This window comes from Calonectris borealis, chromosome 1, assembly GCF_964195595.1.
Source record: "Calonectris borealis chromosome 1, bCalBor7.hap1.2, whole genome shotgun sequence".
In the NCBI taxonomy this organism is placed as follows: domain Eukaryota; kingdom Metazoa; phylum Chordata; class Aves; order Procellariiformes; family Procellariidae; genus Calonectris; species Calonectris borealis.
In genome coordinates, this window is record NC_134312.1 from 121,335,380 (window position 1) to 121,363,319 (window position 27,940).

Genomic DNA, 27,940 nt, shown 5'->3' on the forward strand with positions numbered 1-27,940 from the left:
GCACACATACATACACTACGTGTTACTGAATCCTTGCCCCGCTGTTGATCCAGCTCTCTCCCAACTGAACACCACTGAGAAACTCAGACTCCATGGAAGTACGTATTTCTCCGCTTCTCCTCATTCCATGCAAGTATCATGCAAACCGAATCATGACAGACTTGGTAGTTCTAGATCTATGCATATACACACACTTGTACAGTCAGCAGAAACATTCAGGAGAGAAGAGCACACATATACTGCTAGAGGAGCACTAAAGAAAAAAGGAATTTTCCTTCAGTTCTTTCAGAAATGATGCTGTTGAAAAGGAAGGAAAGCTACTGTGAAACATGCCTATGAGCACTCAAATATTAATCCTCTGATTTCAGCTTCTAAAGTCAATCCACGCATCTTGTGGAAGTCTCCTTCCTTATGCTTTATTAGTTTCAAATGCTCTTCTGAAAGGTATGGTAGTGTTCAAACATACACATGCACAGCATTTGGTATGGGTTGTACACTGGGTTCTCACATGTCAAACAGGCATATCCAATCTTTCCAATACAATAAAAATACAGATAATTTTATAAAAAGAATGAAATAAAGGAAGTAATGTTACTCTCTGTTGTTTCAGAGATCAAAGGAGCTGAGTAGAAAAGATTAGCCCACGATGCACAACATGAAGGTGGCATTTTAATTTGAGGTGAAGGACACTGATGGTGCTGGAGAACAGTACCTGGCAGTCAACCTGCATGCAGTAGGCCCATACAAGCCAGACAGTATGTATTCTGTATGAATTTGGTAGCACCACCTAGAGTAACAATCACGAAGCATTTGCTATTTTAAAATCCTGTTAGGAATAGCAATTCACTTCAAGCAGATTAAAAATAATATTACATCTGCTTCCAATAGGTTCAGAAATTTGCTCAAATCCCTTCTGCGGTAAATTAGGTTGCTTTATTTTGTTGGATTCCTTTCCTTGATCCCATGTCAAAGCTATTATGCAGCCAAGGCAATTGCAGCTGTCATCTCACCAGGGACTCGGGACTGATGTTGCCAACACCAGCCACCAGTACTCTTCTCTCTTTGCAAGCTCGGGTTGTTTGTGCAGCCACTGTTCTGCCAAACTCCACCTTCCCTTCCACGTGCACGTGTGTGCCTGATGTGTAAGGCAGCTCGGTGGCAGCTGGCAGGGACACCGCTCCGAGCTACTGCCAACACTCAGCCTGGGGTCGGTACATCAGCCCAATATTAAAATAGCAACAGTTTTGTGCAGAATTGGGTAGTGGTGTTGTCCAAGTGGCACGAGCCAATTTGAATGAAGGAGGACCCAGGTAGCAAGCCAACACAGGAGCCTTCTGGCAGTCAGACTAGTACGTGAGGACAGTTATCTCCCTGGCAAAGCTTCCACACCTCGCTCCCGCACCACTATCACGTTTCCCGATTCTTTCTCAGTTCAGCTACTAATTCCTGTCACCGCACGGTCTTGGTTCTGCTTTTCCTCCCATTGCAAATGGATACAAAAAGCAACACACAGACCAATTCTTTCATGCGATACTGTGCAATAGCTAGAATTACATATTTGTCCCCCAAGGACTCGACACAGGCTGCGTGTCATGTTGCACAGCGGCAGCTGCAGAATAGGTATTTCATGGCAGCTCTGTTACACTCAGCCAGATGATGCTTTGTTCAGACCGGGGCAGTTACAAACACGTGCTTGGGATTATTACTTTGTATTTTAAGGACTAAGCACTCAGCACCTGGGAGGATATTCTAGCATGTTTTGTTTTGCTGCTGCTGAGACTTTTCTCACAGGGCACGATGGGATGGAAGCAGAAGTCAGCTGAAAGCAACTGGAAGTCATGGATTTGAATCTTGACTGCTCTCCCATCCCCCTCTGATTGATCTTTTTCGCAAGGCAGTACCACTTCAAGCTGTTGTCAACAGCATAAAGGAAACAGTGTTCAACCCCATGATACTGACAGTTGTTAATATGCAAAGGCTGGGGGGGATTGATGAGGCCTTGCTGCTCTGCGGCTTTTGTTTTAGCAGTCAGCTGTTCTGCCCAGCAGTCCTAGCAGCTGCAGCTGAAGCTGTGCCAACAGAAGGAGTAGGACAGAAGGGTTTATCCGTAAGCAGCTATTTAGTGCTACCCATTCAGAACGATTTCCCATACTAGGAGACAGAACCGAACCAAGAAGGCTGCAAAAATTGTACCAATGGCCTCGCTGCAGCTGCAAAACTGGAGGCAGTGCTTCCCTGAGAGCAGCACAGGCTCAGCACAAGCAGCAGCCCCCCGACATGAAAGCGCCCTGTGTTTTTGGAGGTACTGAGGCCATTGCTACCTGGAAGCTTGCCAAATCCCCGCTGCCACCCATCAGTCTCTAGCCAGTTTGGTACGTGCTGCCTGACAGTGGCTCCAGCTGTTGTGGAGGCATGCACCCCTGCTAAGAAGGCAGGGTAGGGCAAATCACAAACTTGGCGATGCTCGTGCCATTTGCATGCTTACTTCTCGAGTCCAACAGGATCCATATGCCTACTCTGCCCCTAACACCAGGAGATAAGCAGAATGCATGTCAAGAGTGCTGTACAGACTAACTGGTCTTCATAGGTTCCTCTGCACTAGTTTAGGGCGTTCTGAAAATGCTTGTGGGGCTAGGATCACTTCTGAATCTCATTTCTGTTAATGAAGGAAGATTTCCTTCCACATCTACAGGGAAACAAATAGAGATCACTTTTTCCATTCCTTCCCAACTTCCAAAACAGTTTTTATCCAGGTGGTTCTGTAAATACCTCATAGCTCTACGAGTTAGGCTAGAAAAGAGATCTAGAAAACTGTAAGCAGCAGGTTTTAAAATAAGCATTCTGCATATGCATATACAGATATGGGGTCACCCATGGTTTGCATGAGCAGATGTTTGATTGATAACCAGATACTACAGGAATGGGCATGACGGAGAGAGATCAGGAATGTAGAGCACCCCTCCAAGCCTTCCTTGCTGTCCAGTCTGCATGACCCACCTGGACAGCACGACCGCCAGAAGAATGATCTGTTACAGCAGACTTGTCTGCTAAGACACCTGAGCACGGGAAGGTAATTTTGGAGGAAGGAAAGAAATGGATGGGGGAAGAAGAAAACCTGTGCCAAACTACGTTTTGCTTCGGTTTTTACAATGAATGTACCATTGTAAAGCTACATTTTCTTAAAAAAAAAAAAGACAAAAATAACTTACTGTGTAGGAAATTAATTCTGGTTGGCATAGTAGTCCTCTTAAGTTTATAAAAGGGAATGGGTAAGAAAGAGGAAGTCAGAAAGGTAAAAAACAAAAATATGCAAGAGTAGAAAAAAAAAGACAGACAGTGCTAACTTTAAGACATTAATACCATACACAATGCTTTTTAAAGCAGAGGGGAGTTTTTTTTGTTTTGTTTTGTTTGGGGTTTTTGGAGTTGTTGTTGTATTTGTTTTTGTGTGTGTGGTTTTTTTTTTAAAGGGAAAGTGTTTGACAAAACAGAAACCTTGAACTATTCAAAGCTAACTGAAGGTAGGGGGGTTGAAATGTGCAAATGTTTTCCTATCTCACTCCATAAAATGCTACTCAGCTATGACAAAGCAGAGATACAAGACTTCCACGAAGAGACCTGTGTATAAAGAATGGGATTTGAGAGTGGGTTTTTTTAATATTTTTTTCAAGATGAGACAACTCTCAAATGTAAAAGATACTTTGCACTTTTTAGCAGTTCTATACTACACCATATAAACAGGATCTTTAGAAGCCTGATCTCTTTGCAACATACTGCACAGGAAAAAACAAAACTAGACAACAGTTCACATACAAACTTTCACTTGCTTGTTTTAGAATAACACGTTAAAGAGTCATCCAGAGGTTTTGCAAAATCTCATACAGCCTCCTAAACTTCCTGCACAATTAACCCTCTACCCCCACCCCAGACACACCCAAAAGTTTCCAGTGCCTGACCATCTATGTCAAATTGATTGTTGCTGTACCATCCTGATCTATCAGGCGGAGCGATACAGCTGCGAGAAGGCCAGAAAACCTCGGTGCTCTAAGGGAGAGCCTTGGCAAAGAGGTCCAGTGTATGCCTTATGTGGGGGGGATTACACAAATCTAGTAATATACTCAGGTTTTGTAGTAAGCCATTTTACAGTATCTCTGGGTAAGGAAAGAATAGCAAATAATAAAGTGAAAGAGGGATGGATATGGGTGAGAAACACAACAATTTTTGCAACTTCAATGTGCAGCCCAGGAGACTGGTGTGCCGCCTGTTTAGGACATAGTCCACTGCACTGGCTCTTGTGTCAGACTCCTTAACAGCTCCCATGTTTACCACTTAGCCACAAACCAGTGCTACAGCCTCAGAGGTTAATGGATTTAGAATCAAAAAGAATCCTAAGACATTTTCAAACTGCAGCTATCCAGGTGTATAACTACATAAGCAAAATGATCTGACCTTTTACTTACTTATTAAATTACCCTTTATCCCATTTTCTTTAGCAAACTACGTATTAATGAAATCAGTGAAAAGGGAGAAACTGTTCACAAGGCAATTAAGCTGAGTGTACTTCTGGTTTAGCCATGGTGCTTCCTGAACACACGCTTTAGTGAGGGCAGGGGAGTCTTGTGCTCAGAGATGTGAAGGAAGAGAAGAAACATATCAGAAAGCAACTGTGGAATCCTGCTATTTTCATCTTAGTAATGGGACTGCTAATGTAGCACAAGTCCTTGTTTACAAGAACATGGTTTTCGTCAAGGAATTGACAATGTGGCTAGTTATTTCTCTCTCAGATAACTGAGTTGGGCTTAGTGAGCTACGCTTCAACTTCTAAGGGTGAACCCTTCCGCTTCCTGATGGAGGGGAGTGTAAGAGAGCCTGCCACGTCTTGCAGAGCCAGAGGACTGCACTCTTTATGGCTGCTAGTAAGACAGCTTCAACCAACGCCACGAGGAGTTTAAGGATAAAAATCAGTAAGAAAGGATGAACTACTACAGTGTTGCATGACACTGCCAATTACGTAGAGAAAGCAGTCATTCACTAAAGCGGAGGTAAGGATCACATACCTTTAGATTTTTTCATGCTCCCAGTTTCTGAAACACTTAATGAGCTCCCAGATATTTCTTCACAGGTCTGGTCTAAGAGTGTGTGGGTGTCCCACTGTTGGCTGCCGTTCTCCAAACCCCGAGCCTTATGGGCACTTTGCTGTGGGTCAGTATCAGGTACTATTTCTAAAGCACCTAACGACAGCTTTTCATCAGAGGTGACTTTTGCAACAGCTTCCTCCACAGTGGGTGGATCTACTTCTTTGCAGGAGCTGTCCATGGCTGCAGCATAGTCCATCATCAGTGCAGCTTCACTGTCCTGAGATAAAGAGGTCTGCCCAGTGAAAATAAGAGACAACACTGACACAAGTGCTTTGCTGGAAAAGAAACTGCAAAAGCCTTCCTGCAAAAGTTCTTTTCTCTTCTTTACACTTTTACTTGTATTGCTTAGGGCTATCAGAAAGCCACTGTGAGGCTTCCTTAGCTCCACTAAAGAAGAGGAGCATACAGCCAAGTTTTAATAATGTTGTTAACGCCAAATGACTCAAAAAAAAAATTTAAGTACATGCCTCCCACCTATGCCTGGCCCCACTGCTAATAATGGGACTCTTTCCTACATGTGCTGCTGTAATGAAATATCAGCATGCATAGGTCGTTCTAAGAAAATAAACATCAAAGTGTTTCATTTTGTAGAAGGACGACTTGGCATCTACATCAGCTAAATACAAATCCACACAGGCCCAGTACCCCCATTTCCCAAGCAGATACATCCATCACTGTGGCAGCTGATCCTCATTCCCCCCTCTCAGCACAGCACAGTGATCATGAGGGGATCCATGCCCACTGACTCGGCTTTGACTCAGAGCTCTTTAGGGGTCCTGTGCATAATAGGAAGACTTGACAGCAAACGTCCATACAGCAGCCTGCAGGGAAAGGACTACAGGCAGGCACCAAGCATCAGATGGCAGACTGAGGCTGTGGATGAAGAAAGTCTGGAGGAATGCTATATACCATGTGAGAAATAGTCTTCTGTTGGCCCTCCCTCTGGAACAGAGCCCAAAGGACTAGGACGTTTTTCAGAAGGTTTTAACAACTTTCAAAAAAACAGAAAAATTTTTCATACTTTTCCTGTGCATCTTCCCTCCATGGGCGAAACACAGAGAAGGACTAATTATCCTCTGTTCTCACCTAAATTGGTTTTCTCAAATCCCTAATCATCCCACTCCCATCCAAGGATACCATGCATTTTTAGTCAGGCTATCAAATCTAACAATCAAAAACCAACACCCTCCCAAACAAACCCATCCTGATTTGGCTAAACCTGAAACAGTTATTGAAACAAACTGACACACAGACCTAGATCCTGCAGAGACTGCTGAATGGGAGACAGCAGAACACGTTAAGTTAATGTCGCACTCAGTGGAGCAAAGACTTTACAGTACCAAGCATCAAATGTAAGTGTTGTTTTCTGCTCTACCTTGGACACCCCTGATATGATAATGGTGCTCTTCTTTCTAGGAGACTTCAGCTTCTGCTTTGCAGACTCACTTAACTGCCGAATGGCTGCTTCTGCAACAGGATCGGTGCCATTCAGTACCAGCAGTTCTGAAAAGAAAGCATTATTTCAGAGGGAAGAAAAAAAACCAGGAAAAAACAGAGCAAAGAGAGGCAGAGCTTGTTCTTGACTTAAAATTCAAAGAAATTAGCAGAAATGGTATAAACACCAAGCATACCAAAACATCTTCCAATTTACCACCCAGCTATTGGGTCTTGTCTTTCCCTTACCCATTCTTTCGAGAAAAGGTACCTAAGTTGCACTTACAAACCCTTGCCCTGAGCACACAGGAAGTTTTGGAAGCCTAGACAAAACATCCAATTATTTCAATGCATTGCTACACTGCGGTGACTATAATCCAGAAGCGGTGGGAGAGCATCAGGTATCACAGTCATGAAGAGCCATAGTTCTAACACGGTACAAAGCTGGCATGTGCTACTACTTTTTCAGGTAGCTCTTTTGCTCTTTTTCCAGACATCCTTGCTCGGCATTTCCAGATTGGCTATGGCATTATGATAGAATGGGGAAGGCAAAGTGGCAGTCACTCTGTTCTTTATCAGCTGCCTCCAAAGCCTGTAAAATGCACCTCCTTTTCCCCTCCAAACATTGCACAGGAGTACCAAACCTTCTTTATAAAATGCTCTTTAGTGACAAACACAAGTTTATTTTTAAGCATGGCCATTTCTGGCTTGTAGTATGCAAGTACTTTGGGCACAGCAAATACCCACTAATCAAATTCGTCAAGCTTAGGAACAAACAAGGCTAAGAAAGTTAACAAGACAAAAATCCCCATATTTAATTGTCTGATGTGGGCTCTTCTGTTAAGAGTTTTAACAATAAAAGAATACAGGCAGGAATAGCACCAGTGTTAATTAAACTGAGCAGCGTCTTTTGTTACTGTGACATTAATGCAATAAAACACGAGGCCTGAATAATTATGCTGCACCAAGTGTCTCGGAAACTTTTGGAACTTAAGAGTATGTGTGCACAAGAGGTATGCATGTCCACGCATGTCTGCACACTCATTATAAACCTCTACTTTTCCATCTCCCCAGCCACTGCAAAGCCCCCAGGAACAGCTGAGAGCATCCAGGACAGCATCAGTGGCACTTGCTAATTCTTATTGTTGTCATCACTTAGAACTATGGCACGGCCACGGCATCTTTTCCATAGTGCTTGTTGCTATTTTGGCATGATGTTTGTAATAACTACTACCTAAGTTACTGCCATACCAAATGCTCCTTTGTATTTCTTTCATTTGGCTTAAGTTTTCATTCTAATGAGTAATTCTTCCTGCTGTATTGTATAAACATTTCACAGAAATTCCCCTGCACTCCCATAAAAACACTGTCCATATCAATGTGCTCTAAGTCACCTTCAGATGAGTTTTCCAGTAAGTGCTTTGTATCTTTAATATCATAAACAGCTGTGAGGGTCAACTCAGAAGTCTAGCACTATCTTAACATTTCCCAAATTGGCTTAGTAATACCATGCTGCTTCATGGTATCAGACTACTACTTAGTCTAGAGGCAGGGAAAGATACAAGTACTATTACAGCTATTCAGGGTTATTGGTTCATGCTCTTCCCCAGATTTCTGTTTTTTTGGCCAATACATTTCTATCTCTCAGCAAGCCTTCTGACTGTTCCAGGAGAGAGTCTAGATCATCTCCAGATTGTCCCATCTCCACTCAAATCTGTACAAAGAAAACTGGACTCCACATCATGTGCCATTTGCAGCTAGACTGGGTCACATCTTTCATTACTGTTGCCTACAGAGCAACTGAAAGATCAAACAGTGACCACACAAAGGACTGAAAAATATGCTGCAGACTGAAAAATATGCAACTTGAAAAGGTAAAACGCCCCAGAGTCAAAATCAGGTTTAATACAGTCAAAGTGAATTTATATTAAAGTTATTATCAATGCCACCTGACACTCTGAAGGCACTTCAACTGTATGCCAGGTGACTTAGGAAGGTGGACAAACAGGCACAGCAAGATCGTGTATTTGCATTAGCACAAAAAAGCCCAGTGGCAGAGCTAGGAAGAGAACTCAGTCTTCCTTACATCAGTCCAGCCTCGTGCCTTCTGTTCAGCTAGGGGGGACTTCACAATGGCCCTAGAGGTAAGTTTCACAGGGTTTTCATTTTGTGCCGTGTCCGCCATGCCTTTATAAAGCAGGAGTCTTTCATTCAAAAGTAAGAGAAAAGACAGCCTGGCTTTTCTGCAGTCATCTCCGCTCTCCAAACCACAGCTCATTGTTACTTATTGAAAATCAGTAATTTAAATCACCAATTAAAAACAGACTTCTATTGCAAGACTGCTACATCCCTAACCACAGTACTTGCTGACATAAACATCTCACTGCCTGTTGAAAGGCAGTAGCCACATGGGTTTGCTGTTATTTTAACAGGATTACATTAATCCCAAGTGCAGCAGAAAGAGACGTATTCTCATTAGCAGCTTTGAACATTTCTATTACCTGTATCTGAAGACGATAAAGTTTTGCTGACTGGAGCACCGTGAGAATGGATAGCTTGAATAGAGAAATCCTTTTCAATCATCTTTACTTTAACTGGAGTTTTCACAGGAGAATCTGAGAACCAAGTTTTTTTGTTATTTAAACTATTCAAGACATTTATTATGAAAATAATAAGAATTTATTACACCAATGTTAAAACCTGTTCAAATCATAAGTGTTTGAGAAAGTTGTTTAATACAAATTCTCAACGCATGCTCTATGGTAACCTGACCCCAGAGGATCTGTGAAGTGTAGGAATTTATTGTTTTTAAACATTTTACTGTAATATGCTAGACAACACCCACTAAAATAAAAGATCTGCTTTAACAACTTAAAAGAATGCAGCTCTTTGTGAGACTTCACACAAAGACCGTTTAGAATTTTTACTTTCACACTTATCCCAAGAAGAATCGGAGAATCTACTCCTGAAAGAAACTTTGTCACAAGATGACACTAATTCTCATTAGAGATTATAATACAGATCAGAGTTAGAAGGCACAGGATGGTCATCAGCAAATACTGTAAGAGTCTAACACTTCTGTCATGTGGAAAATCATCCACCAAACCCAAGCTCTTCTGCATTATCACTCTACCACGAAGCTTTACAGTGTGTATTAAAAGGAGCATTAACCACTCCTCTTGTAAGAACAAGGTTTCATGAAAATTAAAAACCTGATTCTGAAGAATACAAACAATGCCCCCCCCCCCCCCCCCACATCAGAGAAGTCTGGGCAACAGCGCCTTTCCTTACATCCCGCCCCCCCCAACCTTCCTGCTCCCAACGGATAACCCTAAGAGTGAACACAGGAAGAACTGGACTTCCTCACCCATGCTCAGTGGAGATGATCTCCCTTCTAGACGAGGTTTGGTTTTCACAGCAGTTACAGTAGTGACCACAGTCCCACAGGGCATCACAGTGCGATCCTTTTCTATCTTAGTGGCTGGCACTGGAGAAGAGACTTGCCACGTCTTTAATTCATTGGGTTCTATAAAAGAGAACTAGGAAGACAAAAAAATGTCACCATAGAAGCACAGTCAAGTAAGAAGGACACTAACATTTCTGGTTAGTACTCCTTTAACATTTTTACTAACCTTTAAGAGCCAACGAGCTAATTCTTTTGATAGACACAAATACCACGTGAAGTGTTACCATGCAATCTGAATGCGCTACTCTAACTCAGCCACAAATGGCACTGCACAAGATGAGCATTCGCAAGTACTTCCCAAAGTGAAAGATCCACTGTAGAACCATCCAAACGCAGTAGTACCTCTGCACTAATGGATCCCAGCCCGGGCCCCGGCTCTGAGCTGCTCTCACTGGCCCTGCTGTTCAGTGCAAAGCTTTGCTGGCCGGAAGGTTGTTTCCTGAACAAGTCTAGAGGTACAGTCACCTTTGCGGACAAAGGTCCTAGAAGAAATAAAATCAACAAAATCAGCGCACATCCGAGCTGTCAGTATGTTTAAGGGCGAGAAGATGGGAAAGGAGGAGGAAGAGAACAGGCAGCTAACTGCAAGAACTAGTTCTACACCACGGGACAGAAACATGGCCGTTTTCACAGCTTCCTTTCCATTTTATGACTGTTCCTCAGCCTGGCCTAATACTGTGCCACAGGGAAGACTGAGACATGAAACATTACTTATTTGCCACTATTTCTGGCCATTATTTTTCCCCGTATATGCAGAATGTTTAAGGGAAAAGAAAACATTCATTTCAGAGAATACTCTGGTGCATCATTAATAATATTTTTTCTTAATTTGCTCTTTAGTGCAAGTTCAGCACTTCTCTTGTTCCTCCCCTTACTTTATTAGCTACAGTAGATAGACTGGAGCAAACTATCAGTAAAATTACTGCACGATTTCAGGGATGAAAACCTAGTTTTCTGCGGAAATCAAAGATAAACAGAGATCTACATTACATTCACATTACTCAGCTCTCTCCTTACTAATATGATTCTACTTTGAGTTTTCTACTCAAATTTCTGGGAGAAGAACAGCTAAGATGGTATACAGGGGAAGAAAAATGATTGCCAGTGCAATCAATTGGGACTTTTTTCTTCAAGAAACCAAGGCTGGTAGGATGCGGAATGTTACTGGTATTGTTTGAAAGACCCACTACTAAAAATGCACATGTACAGGAAAGACTAAACTTTATGCAAGAAACAATATATATTTGCTGACTGTATATAGATCCCATTTTTTTGTTAAAAATAAAAACCATTTCAGAGAAATTTTTTAAAGCATTTGCTTAAATTTGGCTTCCCAATTCCTCAAATAATTGCAGATCATATGCAAGGTATTGAATGACTTTGTATATCTACAGTATTAAAAATAAAAATAAATATAGTAACCCAAAACCAAAAATCAAACATAGTCCACTTGGCTATATTACTTATTAACCATGGCTTAGATAAAAATATTATTACCTAATAAATTATTGGCCAAGCCTTCAGCCATTATCACAGGACACCATGAGTAAAAGCACATTTTTTTTAATCACTGGGTATGAAAAGCTGTGGCCAATACTTAAACTTTTTCCTGAACTAAGTTGAATATAACTGACAGTACTGAAACACAGAGAAATAGCTCAGTGTCAAAAAGTAATGCTTCTCTTTTTGTTTGTTTTACACCTGAAACCTGACATAAGAAGGAAAAAGCAAACGGATCCAAGAGGTGAAATACAGTTACTATTTCTAGCTATAGCAAAACTCTGTATCAGCAAAAGAACATGCAATGTATAGGAGAAGAATTTATGATGTTGTGTCATCACTTCAATAAAGCCCAAGTTATGAAATACTTGGAGCAAGTTTACAAAGCTCATGCAAACACCTCAACATGCTCTCTGGTCTCAGCACCTACCCACCCCTTACCCCACTAGGAAGGTAACGCTTCTCCTAATAAACCAAATGCAATAATTCAGTGGAGGGGTCGTCTTGCCACTGAAGGCTACTTGCAAACTGCAACGACAGAATCAAGTAGTACAAAGGTTTCAGCCCCCATGTTTTATATTTAATCCAATATAATCAGAATCAGTGTGTTTTATACCTGATAATTGCTAGGCAGCCTCTGGGGCTTGAAAAGGAAGGATTTAGGATTAACACCCATGATTCCCCTTCAGCCACAGAAAGACCTGGAAAACTTCACTTGAAACCAAAATTGTTCACAGTGGATCTGTTAAAAGTTTAGAAGGCTGAAAAATTAGACTATCAGCAGATGGAAGACTCAGGATGTTGACAGTCTAGAAACTCAAGGCTTCTCTGTAACCTTAACTCTGAGGAGGACAGAGACACACGAACAGTGTATTCTCTCTTCTGTCCATGATTACTGATGGAGGTAACGGTGTACATAGACAGCACTTAACCCAGGTCAATCAGTGTTGCCCAAGAACTCTCTGATTTTCCACGGATTTCAACTCTAAGACATAAATTTAAGGACAGGCTTATGGAGTTTAAAAATACAAACTTAAGTTATAAATTTTCCCCAAGCTCTCTGTTTCATACAAGTTTGGCTGGCTATTTTTGTCTGATCTCTCTTCCACAGCTGTTCTTCCCCCCAGGGCTGCCTAGATCCGTGCTTGAGGCATACCTGATTTCAATACCAGGACAAGTCAGCATAAGACATCTACGCTTTAATGCAGGTTCAGAAATCTAAGAGTTTCTTATATAGCTATACAGCTGGGTAGAACTAAAAGAGGACTTGTGTCAACATTTAGCAATGCTCACAAGCTGATCATGCAAAATAATTCAGTTTTAATACTTACTATCCAACTTCCCATCTTCTACTATTTGCAGTTGCAATGCTTTTGATTTGGCACTTAGTTCACTGTGAAGTAAATGAAACTATGTTAGGCGAGCAGATTTTCCTTCCCACTTAGGTCTTCCCCTTTCCCATTCTGGTTGCCAACACCCTAACTTTTCTTGGCCCGCCAAGCAGTACAACTTGCTACCCGAGGCAGGCAGCACTACATGGCAGCACTGCCGGGCTGCTGGGTAGCGTCTTTTTGACCTCAGGTAAGACTGACTAAAGGGATCATAGTCAGAAAAACGTGGCTTGCTTCTCTCCAGCACTGTTGCAGAAGTTTGATTGCCTAAAATTTCAGAGGCTTTTCTTCTCTCCAGTAATGGACAAACACTGCCCTTCAAGCTGATGTTCGTCCCTAATCCAACTGCTACACCACAGCACTAAGAAGCTATTTTTTCCTGGCAGGATCAAATTTATAAGTCAAGGTTCTGGAACAGGTCCAATCAACAACCCGTTCAAAGCTGTGGGGTATCCTGTCAAAGCAGGGAAGTGTCCTGCAAAAGCAGGACGGATGCAAGTAAATAAAAGTAGTTACAGTCTTATGTGAGAAGAGTCAGTATTACTTTTCCAAAATAAGACTCAAGGATGTTGCAAGATAACAAGAACTAGTTTCTGTGTGACAGAACCGACGTGAACTATTAGCAGAATTACTGGCATGTGTGGTACTTCATAAGATGGACTAGACAACAGATAGAAAACCTTTCCTCTAATTGAGACAGTGAAGCAAACTGGGTACCTAGTGAGGAACCTTCCAGTAAAACTTGATTTTATAACCTTCTCAGTAGGAGGCGTGCCACAAAGCTTAAGGGCACATATGTATGTATTTTATTTTTATGTCTCCATTTCAGGACGGTGTGATCTTGGTTGCAGGCATCCCACCTCCATTAGATGCTGGGACATCAACTATGCAGCTGGTTTTAAGTTTTTCTCTGCCACTCCCATCCCCTCCCACACCTCCAAAACTTGAAAGGAAGGACCTTGATGGTACTATAGCTGCTTTTCCCATGAAGCTAAACCAGAATCTGACATGGTGGTCAGTACACTAGTCTTCAGAGTGGTGGGTATTTTCATTTTTGAAGAAAGGAAAGAGGGGAGGGGATATGAACTTGAAAGAAGGTGTGCAGCCACATCCCGATCACTCATCTGTAAAAGTCCTCAAGCTTACCTCATGCACTTCTGAAAAGCAGCCAACGCCGTGGAAAACCCAGCATTATCCCTAGCGTCAAGGCCAAATTCCAGTCAACTTAATCACATCCTGCCTGCCCTCTCTCTGCACTTTCAGTTGGAAAGGGTATTATTCTGACAAATTTCCTGTCCGAAATCGCTGGGAACATGTCTGCTCTGCAACACCGAGCATGGATGCTGTTCTACCAACAGATGGCTGAAGTGATTCACAGACCCAGTGGCCGAAGCACTGTGAGACACTCCAGAATAGAAAGCTGCTACAGAAGTGCATTTTTTCCTCCCTCTTATCGTGGAGAAGAAATCGCATCACGTTAATCCTTAAGTCTTGAAGGCAACACAGCACACTGTCACAGAAGAACGCTGTCTGATCTGTGGCTTTCCACAAAAACTGTAGGTCCTCATAACTAAAATCAGACTAAAAGTCTTTGGACTGTGCATGTCTGAAGGAAGAGAGCTTCCTATCTGGTTTTCCACTTGACAGCAGGATAAGAAGCAGTTGCACACACCTCCATCAGACCGCATAAAAAGGTGAGGCCCTTCAGTGTTGTTCTAAAACATCAATTTTTCTTTGCTGACTATAGTGACTTCTAATCACCTCCACCCCCTGCACATTCTCAGAGGGGTCTGGTGTTCTCCCAGTCCTGTACAGCTTGTGATGACCAACCCTGGCGCCTTCCTTCAAATCAAGCAGCCCGTCACTTTTCCCCTCAGCTCCCCTGTTTCCGCAGTGCACGCTCCCATAACATTCACGGGCACAGTCCAGCAGACTGCGATGAGGAGGCAGAAAAAGATCTGTGCATTGCACGATCACTCCCCCTTCAAGTTGAGGAGGAGCACGCAGAAGTGCACACGACTCCTCGAGGAAGAAAGCACTCAGGTTGGACAGGGCCAGGTCTGAATACACGCTCAGTTCCTTGTAAGCTAAGCCTCTGCTTTGCAAGAGAAGGAACAGATACAGTGGATGCCAGGCTGAGACTAGACAGTGAAGAAAAACACCGCACAAACCCAACTGAAATACTACTCTCTGAAATATATATATTTAGAGCGAGAGAGAAAAATGGAACTGAGATGGGAGAGGAAAGCTACAGAAAGAACCAGAGAGACTCCACTGGGCATGAAGTGCCTCTCACGTTAATAATCTGTTAGAAAAAAAAGAAAGCCGTATGTTGCATGGCAGCATCTCTACCCCATTCCCCTGGGAAGCTGCTTCTGCCTGCCTGTGCGTGTGTTTAAAGCCACTAGAGGAACATCCCTCTAACCCACCCCGCCATCAGTCACTCCCCCTTCCTCAACTCGCACAATACAGAAGCTACCAGATATTTCTGCTCTGCTGCTAGAAAGTGGAAATGAAAATAGTTTTAGAACTGCTCACTTTTGACCTTATTTACAGAAGCTGTGTGAATCACAGAATACCATGCAGGCTGCCCTTTAGTTCTACAGAAAAAAAATCTAGTTAGTTTTACACTCCCTTTTTTAATCATAGCCACCATTCTTTTAAATGGTCGATTTTTTTGCACATTTACATTTCCCACTCAGGGGAGGGAAGGGAGAGACATCAGATTTCCTCAAATGCAGTTTTCAAGGTAAAGTGACTTCAAAACCTTGCTAACATTTTTTTTGGCACTGTATGAAAGAACAGGGTGATTTATTATGCCTGTTACTGCTGTCATTTACTAGAATCAGATATCTACCAGGGAAGATCTAGAGACCTATTTGATCTCATATCCATGCAGACTGTAATTAGATATCCTCAATTTCTGAGGCCACCCCACCAGACGTATTTCAAAATGCCATTTTTCCCTCAAAAACCTTACATAGTTTAAGTAAAAGAAGATGCTTTACTATAAAAGTATTCTCAGTAGGTAAGTTACTTACAAGATAAACTCTTCCTTCCAAAAGGGATTTGCAGCATTTTTGGCTACAGAGCTGGAAAACTTCTGCATAGGGTCATTCAACTGAACTATACACGCAAGGTTTGTGCTGCCTGTAAGGGCAAGAAAAATCAATATCCAGTTATTAATATTCCATCCCCAGGAGGACACTTACTCAAAAGAAAGTGAAGAACCCCCTTCCTTACATACCGTGCTTTTGAATAGTTCATTGCAAACACTTCCTCACCCACCCGCAGAATAAATTTCTTCCCTCCCCTCAGTTTGTATACCATCTACATTCATGGCGATGGTCAAGATTGGGTCATCATTGTCCTATGCACAGTTCTACATAGTGTGAAACAAGACGACCCAATTTAAATTCTGGCATGAAGCAAAAAAGTGCAGGAATAAAAAGATCAAAAAGGATGGGGAGACAGAATGAACAGCAAGGAGGTGGCGGTGCAGGTGCGAGGGGAGGAGGGAGTAAAGTTGCATTCAACTGCTTTAAAAAAAAAAGAAGTTTTCAAAATTCCTACACAGTCACAGTGGTTTCTTTGGACATCAAAGCAAGCTGCTTCTGCTAGCAAGTGAATGATGACAGTAGTGTTAATTAACAATGGCTTTGTGGACTGCGGTTTTTAACAAGTTCATGGCATTTTAGAGTACTGGTGCAGAATTATCTCCACCTTGATCTTGGAATTTGATAGCGTGGCAAATTGGCATATTAGAGTAGTTATATTGCTGCTCCAAGGGGAAATAGTTTGCACAATGTGTTAATCTTAAAACAATTTCTTTTCTACGGCTTTCACAGCATCAGAAATCATCTCAGTCCCAGGGTTCTAAAATATCAAGGAAAGCGGCAAAAAGCTCAGTATTGACTGTGTGCAAAGCAAACAAAAGATATGCTGCCTCCAGTTCTCCAGAAGAATCTAGGTTTATATTTACTATCATCAACTCTCAGTTGTCCTCTGGTGGTGCATCAGGGCTGTGGATGAGCCCTATCTGAGGCACAGAAGCAGCTTGGGCCTGGCAAGGTTATTAGAGACAAAGCACTATGTACACACAGCTTATTCGGGATCCAAGCTAACCCTGGAGTAAGTAGTTTAGCTGCTTTCACAGCATGCTGAGCCTGAGTTAATGAACCTGGGGTGGTTTTCTGTTAACCCAGCCATATGTCTCTGCAGCCTGCTCTTACTGCCAGCAGAGCTCAGCAGCCCAGGGCAGAAACGCCTGTATGGCTCTGCCTGAAATTACACCAGAGCCACTGGAACGGGGTATTTCAACATTTCTGCCCCGCATACCCTGGTGTATACAGCTAACAATTTTTTCCTTAACAGCAGAGATCACTTGTGCCCTAGATGATACACTGTGGGCCATATAGTACTAAATGTAGGATAATCTTTGTTGACATACACAAACCAAGGAGATAAAAATGGACACAGCCCATAAGCAGAGGCCAGTTCTGCTACTGGTTACTCAGCAGTTGAACTAACATATCTGCAGGAAAGCCACAAGCTCCTATAAACCTACGTTAGCACCCATGGTTTATAGGATGATAATGATCGACAGACAAACCGCCCCTCCCCAACCCTCTACGTATCTATGCAGGTTAGCCTGCAATATCGCACACTCTTACCGAGTCTCAGAGTTGCAACAGGATAATTAATTATTGCTGCAAGACAAGGCCAGGAAAGGGGAAGGGAACAATAATCAAAAGGCAGCAAGCTATGTCCAGAAGCTAGCATCTTCCCAGCTGTGCAGTACTTCCACTGGATTTCGAGTGTACCAGCTAAACCCCACTAAGAAGCTTTATTTCTCATACTCGGTTCCAAAGCGTTTACACTCCCAGAGTTGCTAGGGAACCAGTAAAATTCCCTCCATCTCCTTTTAGAAGAGCAAATGGTGATTTTGCCTCTCAATATCTGGGTTCCCAAAGTAGAGCACGTTAATTGTGCCCCCTTCCTCTCATTTTTAGGGAGGGGGCAGAGAGGCTTCCCATAAGATGAATCCTCTCTTGCATGCACTGTATGCACAGAAAGGTATCTCATCTCCTGAGTTTTAAAGGCGGCCAAAATGATCTGCTCTTTTGAATTCTTGTACTACAGAATTGTAGCGTAATAACAAATTCTGAATGAGGCTTTCCTGCAATCTACAGTTTCCAGCACAGTTTTATTTATATAGGACATTTCACTGCAAAGAGTTCCAGAACTGCTATAAAAATAATTTGCTTTTAAAAAACAGTCTGCAGTAAGTTACAGGGGAATCACTTCCAACCAGGACGAGCAAAGCAGCATTATGCAAGAGCCTGGGGCAGAAACCTATTACATCTAACTGAAAAAAGGAGTATAGCAAGTAGGATATATTTATCCAAAACTAGTGCCTTGCCCAATTTAGCAGCCACAAGCTTCCATTAAAAAGACTGTTACGGAATTGTTAGTGACCATAAATAAGAGAGTCTTAAATTTGTACTTCCACTGACAAAATCTGAAATATGCTTGCTCGTGCCGCAATCAGTGACGCAGGCGTGCTTGCACTTGAAGAAGTCTCAATACTTGCTAGACAGGCTTGGTGCTTCTTTCCAAAACGAACAGTGCAACTTCACTAGGCAGTGACCTCCTTTTTGGCTTCATTCTCCACTTGCAAGAGGTACTCCCTCCCCTACCCACCACGGTACCTTATTGGGGGGAAAAAATCCCCAACAACAAAACACCACCTTTGAGGAGAGTTTACATACACGAGAAGAGTTTTAGATAAATCAGCAAATTGCTCAAAAATAAAGAAAAGCAGCTATAAAAATAAGGTAATACTGAACCAAACCAATGTCATTGCTAGCAGTTAATGGAGAGCTGGATTTGAGCCCCTCATCTTGGGTACACCCAAAATGATAACTTTTAGAAATTAAAACTAAAATCCAGAAAATAATCAACCAACTTTATAAATTTCAAACAAATTTCAATTTGTTTTCAACAATGATGGATTTGTTTACAAGAAGATCAAGATGTTTAAATACTTAAATGAACCAAAACATACACAGTTTTGTACAAGCATGACTAAGTCTGTTTCTCAGAGTACAGCAATTTCTTACATCTTCTTTTGAGAGAAGGTTGTAACCCGGAACTTCCAAATTATTTCAGCCAAAAGGAAAAAAAAAAAAAACCCAACCCTGCTTGAAAATGAGCAGCATCGCGTGGGCTACATTACCTGCAGCACTGTGATCAGTTAGGTTTACCGCGATGTTCTTTACCAGCAGTTTGAGTTCATGAGCCCTTGGAGGTTTAGGCGGACTAGTGCCCTGAGGGAGAAGGCTTATGTTCTGTACATTCTGTGAAAAGCAAGCAGAACAAGAGGGATCGCGCATATGCAAATACAAAATACTTTTAACTTCTATCACGGCGATATAGGGAAGCAGACGTGCACTGGGGTGTAACATCAACAGAGAGCCACGCAGGAGTTACGATCACAAAGCCTCCACTGCCAAAGGCTATGTTGTTTTAGAGAATGCGTTCCAGTTGTTTCTGATCACCGAACGGTGTTAAACTTACTCATTTGTGAGTCATTAATATATAATAAAAACACTAAGCAGAAGGACACTTTTGAAAAGATTTAGGTAGGAATAAGACTTACCTGAACCTCCTTTATATCTGTAGGCCTCGTACTCAACACTACAGATGGAGAAGCTGAGCTAAAGAGGTTCTTCAAAACATCTCTGAGTGTTTCAGATATTGCACAAGTCCCTGCTGTCTGTCCCTAGGAGGAAACAAACAATCATGCTTCTCAAAACTCAGAAGAAAGAAGTTAAGGCAAAAATTAATTTGGTATATCTAAACCACCAAAGCTATCTAACATTAACTTTGCCAGAGAGAGACATGGTTTCTGTTGCCAACAACAAAATGTAACAAGAGATCATGCAAATAATTACTTAAATTTCTATATTATACATTAAAGGAAAACTAGAAATATACACTGAAAGTCACATGCCTGTTCTGAGTTAGGAAGACACAGCTATTAGCCACAAAACCCAGGAATTTCATTAACAGTTTATATCTTAGGATGGTGTTTTAAAGTTTTTTTACTGCTTTGCATCCCACTGAGAGAGCAGATCAGGTCATCAGATAAGCAGATCGGAACTGTTCCACTGATTTAATGGGAGTTATGCCAGCTTGCAACAGCTGAGAAGAAGCTACTCCTGTGCTGCACTGAAAAAAATGTTATAGCATCTCTTGGAGGTCTTCAACCTTGCTGAAAAGTGCACTGTATGGACAGATAGTCATGCTGCTCTGGGGGACTGACTTGTACGTTTGTCCGTCCAAAAATCTCATGGCAATCTGCGCTTAGCACCACTATCTCTGAGGGATCAGAACAGACCACAGATTTTGCTTACACACGTAGCTTCACACGATTAATTGTAAGGTATATGAAGATGGTGAACTGCCCCTGCCCTCCCTGTGCTCCTGGAGAAGCCTGCCTTCCCATGTCACGCTCCTCAGAAAGCCTCTTCTGCTCAGTTACCTACAGGGAGTGGATTTTCAAATTAAGCTATCACAGAAGGGGCAGTCTGATATCCAATTGCTCTGCAGGTAGCAAAGGAGAAATCTCAGTGAGATTTCTAAAGAAAAGATTGAAGTAGGAGACGAAGATCTGACCTAAACAACAGAGGACTCACCCGTCGTTTCTCACCTGATACCACACCTGAGAGACTTTACTATTACAGAACAAGACTTTACAAGAAAGGGAACTGATTACAGATGCAGATACAGAATAGCTGGAGAATGTAATAATCACACAGAGCAGAAAAAAGGTACCCTTCTGCCTGCTGCTGTCTTGACAGGGGCATGCCTACAACCGGCGTGCCATGGCCAACAAACAAGGCCCTGCTGCAAAGGCAAGGACAGCCAATTTGCACCAGCAGGGAGAACAAGTAGGGGACCGCAGGCCTAATCCTGGTAGATGGCTTCGATAACGCTGCGGCTGCGCACCACCACTTTCAGCGCTGCCTGACCCACGCTGCTGCAGCCACGCAGCACAACGAAGTCGCAAGGCAGTAACAGCTCGAGCCTCAAACAACCGCATCTCTGCGCACACGGCAGAGCACAGGCTTTGCTCCGCCACCCTTGGCACCCTGCACCATGCTCCTCCGTTACAGAGAGCTCTCTGCACGAGAGGCAATCTGTCGTTTCAAAAGCCTCGGTCCTTTCTTAGGTGTAGGAGAATGATCGTGCAATGACTTCCTAAAGGTAAGCTTGCAGCTTGCACAACAGGTTAAACAGATTTGGAGTAACAGCCCTTTCCCAATTATCCAAGTGTTACAGAAACATTTAGGGTGTTTCATAAAAATCCCAGGAATGTTGTGTACAGAAATCCTGTTTCGCTGCCTTCTTACCTAACCGCCCTTTGATGACAGGTCGCTACGGTTCAAAACATACAACAGCATTGACCAGTCCCACAGAAACTCTGCTTTGTTCACACCGTGCTCCCTCAAACAACTGCCAAGGAAAGAAGCAGCCGCACATTTCTGCAACTTGCAGGTAATACTCTTTTACTTTAAAAAATATTAAAGTAAATTAGGCTGTCTAAAGCCTCAGTTTCAGTAATTTCATTACTTATGTTATTTAAATAAGCAGATAAATCGTCATTAGTTTTCACTGTTTTGGAGGTAATTTCCCTCCCCTGTCCCTACCTAAACACTGTTTGATGAAGAACACTGTCAAATTGTAAAATCCCAGCCACCTCTCGCTTTGCCATCAACCTAATCTGACATTTGTTATTTAAAGGTAACAACAGAACACTAGTCATTGGACTTCTACTCATAGGTATTTTCTGATGTCTCCATCGTTATTTGGAAAGCAGTTTGAAGAGCCTCCTGTCAGCCCAGCCTCATTTTTAGCCATCCTTATTTGGAAAGAAAAGCTCCATCACGACACACTCTACAAGGCAAGCCATAATGGCTTCATTGTCAACCAAAAAGGCTTAAGACAACGCGTTTTACTTTGGGTTTGACAAGGGCTAGGGGCGTACAGCCAGCTCCCGTGGCCAGCTTGGGGCACAGCAGCACATGGAGTCACAGTAGCACAACGGCATGCAAACCCAAGCCCTGCCAGTCAGCCAGGCTGCCAAACGCAACTCAGGTTCACCCAGCTAGTATCAACTGAAAATAGGTTATTATATCCACCTCGTTCAACTGATGACAAAACCAATGTGTAGATAATCACAAGCAATTAAAGGTATTCATTTGTACATACAATATTGCTTCCGAAAGAGGAAAAAACAAGACACAAAAGCTGACATTTAAGTTTAGGAGCTGAAGCAATTTCCGAGGTGTAGGTTGCTCACAGGTTTTAGCTCTTTGTTTATTCCCTCCCCTCTTCCCTAAGTGCTAATAGAAACTTCAAAGTGAAAATAAAGCCCTTAGCTATTAAGAACTTAACAGGCTCATTTAAAAAACGCAGGCAAAGCACAGCAAGTTACAACTCCTTTGCAACTCTGGACTCAGGCATCTCTCAAAAAGCAGGTTGTGAAGTCCAGTGACTGTACCAGAGTCATCTGTATTTGCCAGTAAGTACTTAATGACTGTTCAATATGTGGATAATCAGCATGCCACCCCAACACGTGAAGGTCATTTATACTGCTACATATGCACAGTAAAATCTACATTAAAACACACTTCAAAAGACTTGTCTGTCTTTAGTTAAGAGTTTCACATTTCTGTGTACAAAAACTGTGGTAATAAGTTATTAAGATTCTAGGTCACTCAGTACAGGTCTTTAGAAGCAGCTCTACTATACAATAAACCTATTTTTTAACGAGGCCTTCAGTCAGAAAACCAACTTGACAAAACAGAAGCAAGTCTTCACCCACTGTTGTAAGAAAGGCTTAAGTCACCACGTTTGTGCCAAAAGAAATATAATTGTGAAGGGCCAAAGGCAGAAGAGAGTCTCAGTCATGAAGAAACTTTTTCAGGGGATGTCCCAGTAAAAAAACCCCAATGAATCAGTGTTTATATACCAAGATAAGGTGCAATTCCAAAAGCATCAAGACATTTTTAGATCACCCATCATTTCCTTAAATAATTGTACTTTTTCAGAGCTGTTTCTGAACTATTGTTGCCAGATTTCAAAATTGATTTAAGTTAAGGAAGGGGCAACTTGTAATTACTTTCATGGGAATATCATTACAATTGGGTTTTTTCGTTATTTTAGAAGTGCTTTGAGAGAAGGTATTTAGGAACAGACATTTTTCACACCTTTGAATTTGGATCAAAAATGTTTGCCAAGTCATTTGTCTGTCAAATACAATTTATTTTTAATGCTTCACTAATCTTGAGAAATGCTCCTAGATTTCAGAGATGGAGGGTTTTGATGGATGAGCCATGGCAGATGTCGCTGAAACAGTTCAAGATGGCACTGCCGACAGGTAACTGCTCCACGCTTCTACCGAAGGCAGCCAGCAGAAAGGAACGGGCATTTTTGCTTCAGCTCTTCCAGCCTCACCTGATACCTTAGCTCTATGCACTTCTACTGCTAACCTAAAGCATTACACTGAGTTTTGCACCGAAGGGATGGAGACCCATCTTCTCTACCATTACAACAAATAAAACTTACTGACTGACCTCCTGCACTGTTGGCTGGATTTCAAAGTTGGTTTCATTGGCGTTAATGAGGAACCACTCAACTTTGACGTCTTCTCCTTTGTCTTTCACAGAGAGTTGAAGCTGTGGATAGGAAAGCAGTTATTGGAGAGTGTTCTGGTGTCCTGTAAAGAAATTGCAGGTCAAGCTCTGCACTAAGGCTCGCCAAAGGAAGAATGATACCAGTTTCTGAGTAAGTAAATTCAAAGTGACAGTCTAAGAAGACAGAAGTTACTTAAGCTTTGAGAGTGCATGCCAGTCAAAAAAGGGTATTGTTGTTCTATATGTCTGAGTAGTCTACCCAACGTGTTATTTATCCACAGTCTCCTAAAGAGGCGGCTTAATTTATGAAATTATCACTTGCCCCAGAGGGAAACTGTAATATTATTAAACATTTTACCAGAGTTAACATGAGTTTGTATGCATTTTGCAAACAGGAGGTTCAGCTCAGCTGCAGGATGAGATGTAACAAAAGGGAAGAAGAGAGAGAACAACACTTAACACTTTACCTGCAAGTGAAGTGGAGACAATTTCACGCTGTACAACTGACCTTCTGCAGCCACGGGTGAAGTATGTGAGACAGTGACAAAAAATTTAACGGAATCTCCCACAACATTACAAGAAACCACCTAAAGAAATGAAAGGGGCGGGGAGAGGGGGGACAAAGGAAGGGAAAAACAAATTAGTCTTCAGAAGAAGGTTTGGTGAAGGCAAGAGAGAAACTAAGAAAAAGAAGGGCTTTAAGCTACCAGAATTACACTAAATTCCATAGGTGGGAGATTTCTAAGCAATTTCATTAACATCCCTACTTCCTCGTGTACATTCACTTCTAAAAACCATAGTTCAAGTGTTCGCTTCTGGACACAGAATTTAATACCTGGAAATTCCGGTATTGTCCAAAATTTCTTCTGTATTGTTATCCAATACAAAAGTAATTCCTCACCTAACAAAGACTCCTTTGTGTTTCACATCTCTATATACTAAAAGCTCAAAGATCCAGTTTTGCATAAGGGAGACAAAGAAGTTTGTTGTTCTTCTTCTTCTGCTCTGAACTAAGTAGCCTACCATAGGACAGCTGGTTTTGCCAAACAGTATTTGTTTCAGTGGTATCCTACAAATGTGAAACTTTGGCATAACCCTGCTACTGCAGAAGAGGATTTTGTCTGAGTAATTCCACTTCCCAGTGGGGTGGGAAGGGGCAGGAGCCTTTAAAAGTTTATTCAAGTCTTTGACCAAACCAAGAAAGGCGCTGAAATTTGGTGACGAAGCTAAATGTCTGGGAAAAGTTTGTATGCCACGTGATTGCAACAGACTGTTGAGTACACTCCCTCAACTTTTGGGAGCAGTAATTTAACTTGTTATCACACTGAGTTTACAAACACTGAATGGTTTTTCCTCCCTCTCCTCTGCAAACCGACCGAGGTGCCGGAGCTGCCATGCAGAATTCCTGCAGAAAGCACCTGGCGGCACAGGAAAACCCCAGGTACAGAAGTCAGAAGAGAGAAGCGCCAGAGAGAGAAGCTCACTTTGCAAACAGCCCTGCTGGTTAAAGACAGCTGCTTGTCACTGTCCTGCTGTGGTTACTGTCCCCACAGCTCCACCGTTGGAAAGAATAGCTGAGCCCTCCTTAGATTGACTCAGGCAAAGTTAACCAGGTTAATGCAATGCGCAGACAAATAATTTGCTGCAAGATTTGTTTGGCGGAAACTCTGCATGTATGCTATTAAATTATGTTTGCGCACTTACTGCTTCACTTATGGGCACTGGATTGAAGCTGAGGGCTTTAAAATGAATCATGTACCTTCTGGAAGATCCTTATCAGTCTCTCCTTAAATATATTTCGTCTCCCTGGGCTCTACAGCATACATTTTAAGAAGCACCAGAGCATTATCAAGGGCTTCAGAGCACATCCATTAAGATAGAGACTTAATTACAAAGGCACGGGGGGAGGAGGGGGTGGACACAACAAATAAAAATCCCAACCACACCCACAAGCAACAAGATTTGCCTTTTCAAGTTTGTCTTCTGCAAATTATAGTTTAGAAGCGGACAAATCAGTTTCCCTCACCTCTCCCCTTCCCCAAAGTCTAAATTCCTTCAGAAGTGATTTCTGACCCTTAATCCCATATAATTAACATGAACACCCACTATTATGATGTAACATAAAGGATTTTTAAGCATTTTTAATAGCTAACAAGACTGAAGAGCCTAACTGCTTATTTTACTTGTAGTTGAGTTGAAACACAGAATCACTCCTTTCATTCACGAGGATGGATCGGCATGGTGGCTCTTTAAAGACCTCAAAAATGAATAGGTTCTTCCGTCTTTTTTGAGGGCAGAGGAGGGAAAAGGACAGATCTGATGCAAAAGCTGCTGACACTTGCATGTCCTAAACGCAGTGGTTTATTATGCATGCTCATTTTATCCACACATGGATAGGAAGTTCAGTGCATTCAGAACAAGTTGGACTTGCTGCACATGTGATGCAGAGCCATTCATCTGGAATTTCTGAATGTCTAAGAGCCAAGGTTGCCAGGTATGCGGTTGATTACTGCTTAAAAAAAAAGAAAGCGTGGCAGGAGAGCTGGTAGATGAGTTCATGTGCCACTTTCTTCTTAACTGTGTTTACTGCTTAGTAAAGGATGGAAACAGACACTGCAGGTGGTGGAACTTCCACTCTTCTGTCTACACCTTGTCAGGAGGTACTAAATCCATTTTTTTATATTTGTACCTTTAGTTTAGCACCTTTTAGTCTCCTCGATTAATTTATTTTCTGCCAGAGACATCTGCCAAGTCCTACTCCCTTTCTCCCCTCACTTTTAATAAAATAACTGTGGTCTTCAGGTACAGAGGTCTGTTAATTTTTAATCCAATCAGAAAAAGGAGTGGTTCCACGTTTGTTAATGGAAAATAATATGTTTTTATATCACAAACAAAGGTGAATCCCTTTGTTCTGTGAGTAGGACGGATTATGGAGTCAGAATACTGAGAGAAGTAGAATTCTGGGCTAGAATTTGAAGAGAACGCAATTCTGTTTTCATCTAAGATGCTGCCACAAGTGGTGAAAAGTTGATTAAAGAGACCGCAACTGCCGCTTCCCTTTTTAAGTGACATTGCTTTAGAAGTGTAGCAGATGATTTTGATAGACCAGAGCAGAAATATGTAAGCCATTTTCCTCAGAACAGTCACATGAAGAAAAATACTGAAGCTTCCTGTGCTACGCTCCTCTTCCTCTGTGCCCTGATCCAACCTGCTTCCTCAAATTCATTTTCTCTGCACAGATGAAGAGCAGGAGAAGGGATGGTCAGGCAAAGCACCCCTTTCTGGTCAACAGGGGAGAGAAAGAGGAAGGGTAGATGTTCACAAGAAAACAGTAGCACCTGGACTGATGGGAAGGGAGTTGCTCTTCATTTATCTTCTTCACCTCTCTCTCCCACCCCTCCTTATCAGGGACATCCCCAGTCATCAACACTTTGTGTTTTAAAGTCTAGAAAACCTGTCATTTTTACAACAAACTGTTCTTTAAAAATTAAGCCCTTGCACGACCGCACAGCAGCTGTGCCCAGCTAATTGTGGACTCCCAGAGGGGTCACACCCAGCTCTCTTTTGTTACTTTACATCTGGACAAGCAAGACCTCCTAAGTTAGCAGAAATAGGTGAGGTGAAGTAGCAGCACAAAGAAACCAGGACTCTTCCACCAGCAGGACTAAGGTATTTTCTCCCTCCAGCACCTCCGCAGCTCCAGCTTCCCCCGGCACAAACACCCCGTCACCAGCCAAGGTCTTTCCATACGCTCTGGGGATCGCCCACGGAAGGGGTTCCCAGCCCTTCCTCAGGTGCCTCCTCCGGCAAGGCTGCGCCTCAGCTGCTCCTCAGCCCTCTGCCATCCCTCCCCACACTCAGCTGACTCCTAGCACTTGATCACCCCCATGCCAGGGTTATTCTTGCTATATCCTCAACACCCTCCAGCCTCGCCCCTCACCTGCCTCCACCCCTGACCGCACTAGCCCACGACGTGGGTGAGCTGCCGTGGCAAAACTCCCCGACCCGCCGGGGCTCTGTTCCCCGACTGCCCGACACTGGCACCCAGCTCCAATGAGCTGCAGATGCTGTAACACACCTTGCTTATACGTATCTAAAACTGCTAGTACAATTATCCTAAAAAAATTCTCTTTCAGATAAACAACTGCAGGAATGAAGGAGACTGAAAAAGCACTACCACTGGAGTAAGACAAGTATTTTTCTGAGAAACTCAAGCATCCAAACTTGTGTACCCACAGCTATTAAAGCTCTTCCCCCTGCTTTGCCCTCCCCCTCTGTATCTTGACTTTTTCCCTTTGTGGTTGCTCT

General features: G+C 42.5%; 1 protein-coding gene across 2 annotated transcripts in view; it reads right to left on the minus strand.

Moving 5' to 3' along the window:
• C2CD2 (C2 calcium dependent domain containing 2) overlaps positions 1-27,940 on the minus strand; it is a 42,502-nt gene that overhangs the window by 5,355 nt on the left and 9,207 nt on the right. For both annotated transcript variants that reach the window (XM_075173023.1, XM_075173034.1), the window contains exons 3-13: positions 24,100-24,219; positions 23,573-23,674; positions 19,591-19,713; positions 19,168-19,288; positions 15,971-16,079; positions 12,870-12,931; positions 10,381-10,520; positions 9,940-10,111; positions 9,074-9,187; positions 6,514-6,641; positions 5,058-5,370 (exon numbers count right to left, since the gene is read on the minus strand). In XM_075173023.1, coding sequence (XP_075029124.1) covers positions 5,058-5,370; positions 6,514-6,641; positions 9,074-9,187; positions 9,940-10,111; positions 10,381-10,520; positions 12,870-12,931; positions 15,971-16,079; positions 19,168-19,288; positions 19,591-19,713; positions 23,573-23,674; positions 24,100-24,219 — 1,504 coding nt within the window. The remainder of the gene's footprint in view (positions 1-5,057; positions 5,371-6,513; positions 6,642-9,073; positions 9,188-9,939; positions 10,112-10,380; positions 10,521-12,869; positions 12,932-15,970; positions 16,080-19,167; positions 19,289-19,590; positions 19,714-23,572; positions 23,675-24,099; positions 24,220-27,940) is intronic.